General features: G+C 39.3%; 1 protein-coding gene across 1 annotated transcript in view; it reads right to left on the bottom strand.

Moving 5' to 3' along the window:
* ctc1 (CTS telomere maintenance complex component 1) overlaps nt 1-1078 on the bottom strand; it is a 25774-nt gene that overhangs the window by 10091 nt on the left and 14605 nt on the right. The window contains exons 20-21 of the mRNA XM_014024383.1: nt 987-1055; nt 722-917 (exon numbers count right to left, since the gene is read on the bottom strand). Of these exons, the coding sequence (XP_013879837.1) occupies nt 722-917; nt 987-1055 (265 nt within the window). The remainder of the gene's footprint in view (nt 1-721; nt 918-986; nt 1056-1078) is intronic.

Genomic DNA, 1078 nt, shown 5'->3' with positions numbered 1-1078 from the left:
CTTTTAGTATGGTTTCCACGCAATCCTTTATAAATGAGACCCCTGGAGTTCGTCTGATTCGTTGAAAGCTGTGTCCGTTTAATCCTTATACATCAGGGTCCCGCTGCCCTCCTCTCACCGAAAGACGATCCAGTCACACCAGTGAGGCTGGATTTTTTTTGTTTGTTTGTTTTGTTTGTTTTTAAGAAATCAGGTCACATTTGCGACCCTGCTAGCTGTTGTTTTCACAGTCTTAGGTACAATCTTAGGTAAGCAAGGGAGCTTTACGACATTCCATCTGGTGCGCTTTGTCTTTTTTGATTGCACATGCGCACCACTTATGTGCAACTCTGCTTATAATCATCAAAATTAAAAGAAATAAAATTTGAAAAATATCAGTCTGTGTGTAATGAATGAATATAAAATACAAGTTTCACTTTTTGAATGGAATTACTGAAATAAATCAACTTTTTCATGTTATTCTAATTTTATGACCAGCAGCTGTATACTAGTCAAATAGAATTAGAGATTTCTTAATAACTAATATGTCTAGTCATACATCAATTTCAAATATCTGTAATGTAAGTGTTGTGAATATGATTTTATGTCCAAATGGCCTGCCTTATAGTATTTGGTAATACATGTGTAGAACTGTGCAGAATTTTGTAATATGTGTGTAGTACTCTGTAGTACTTTGTAATATGTATATACACTGTAATACATATTTAGTACAKTGCCGTACCTGTGAGTAAATACTCCCACACTGTGAACAGATCCACTGCAGCTGCAGAAACAGGAAACAGACCACGTGACCTTCGACCTTACCCATAATGCACCCATGCTTATCACTCATAGCCCAYTGCCCCAGGTGCATTCTGGGAGCAGGAGAGGGCRGGRCACATCTGTACATATWAACAAACAACAGCAGGTTAAATACACTCAGGTGGGATTAGAGGGCTGAGGTTCTTGTTTAATGCAGCTGTGTGATACTCAGGTTCTGTTGGTACCTGGTGTCTCCCAGTGACATCACAGTTATGGAGCTGACAGGTGAGTAGGAGCAGTACACACCTCCAGACCTAAAACACACACACACACACAC

Source organism: Austrofundulus limnaeus, unplaced genomic scaffold (assembly GCF_001266775.1).
Source record: "Austrofundulus limnaeus strain Quisiro unplaced genomic scaffold, Austrofundulus_limnaeus-1.0 Scaffold420, whole genome shotgun sequence".
NCBI lineage: Eukaryota > Metazoa > Chordata > Actinopteri > Cyprinodontiformes > Rivulidae > Austrofundulus > Austrofundulus limnaeus.
This window is presented reverse-complemented; position numbering and strand designations above follow the sequence as displayed.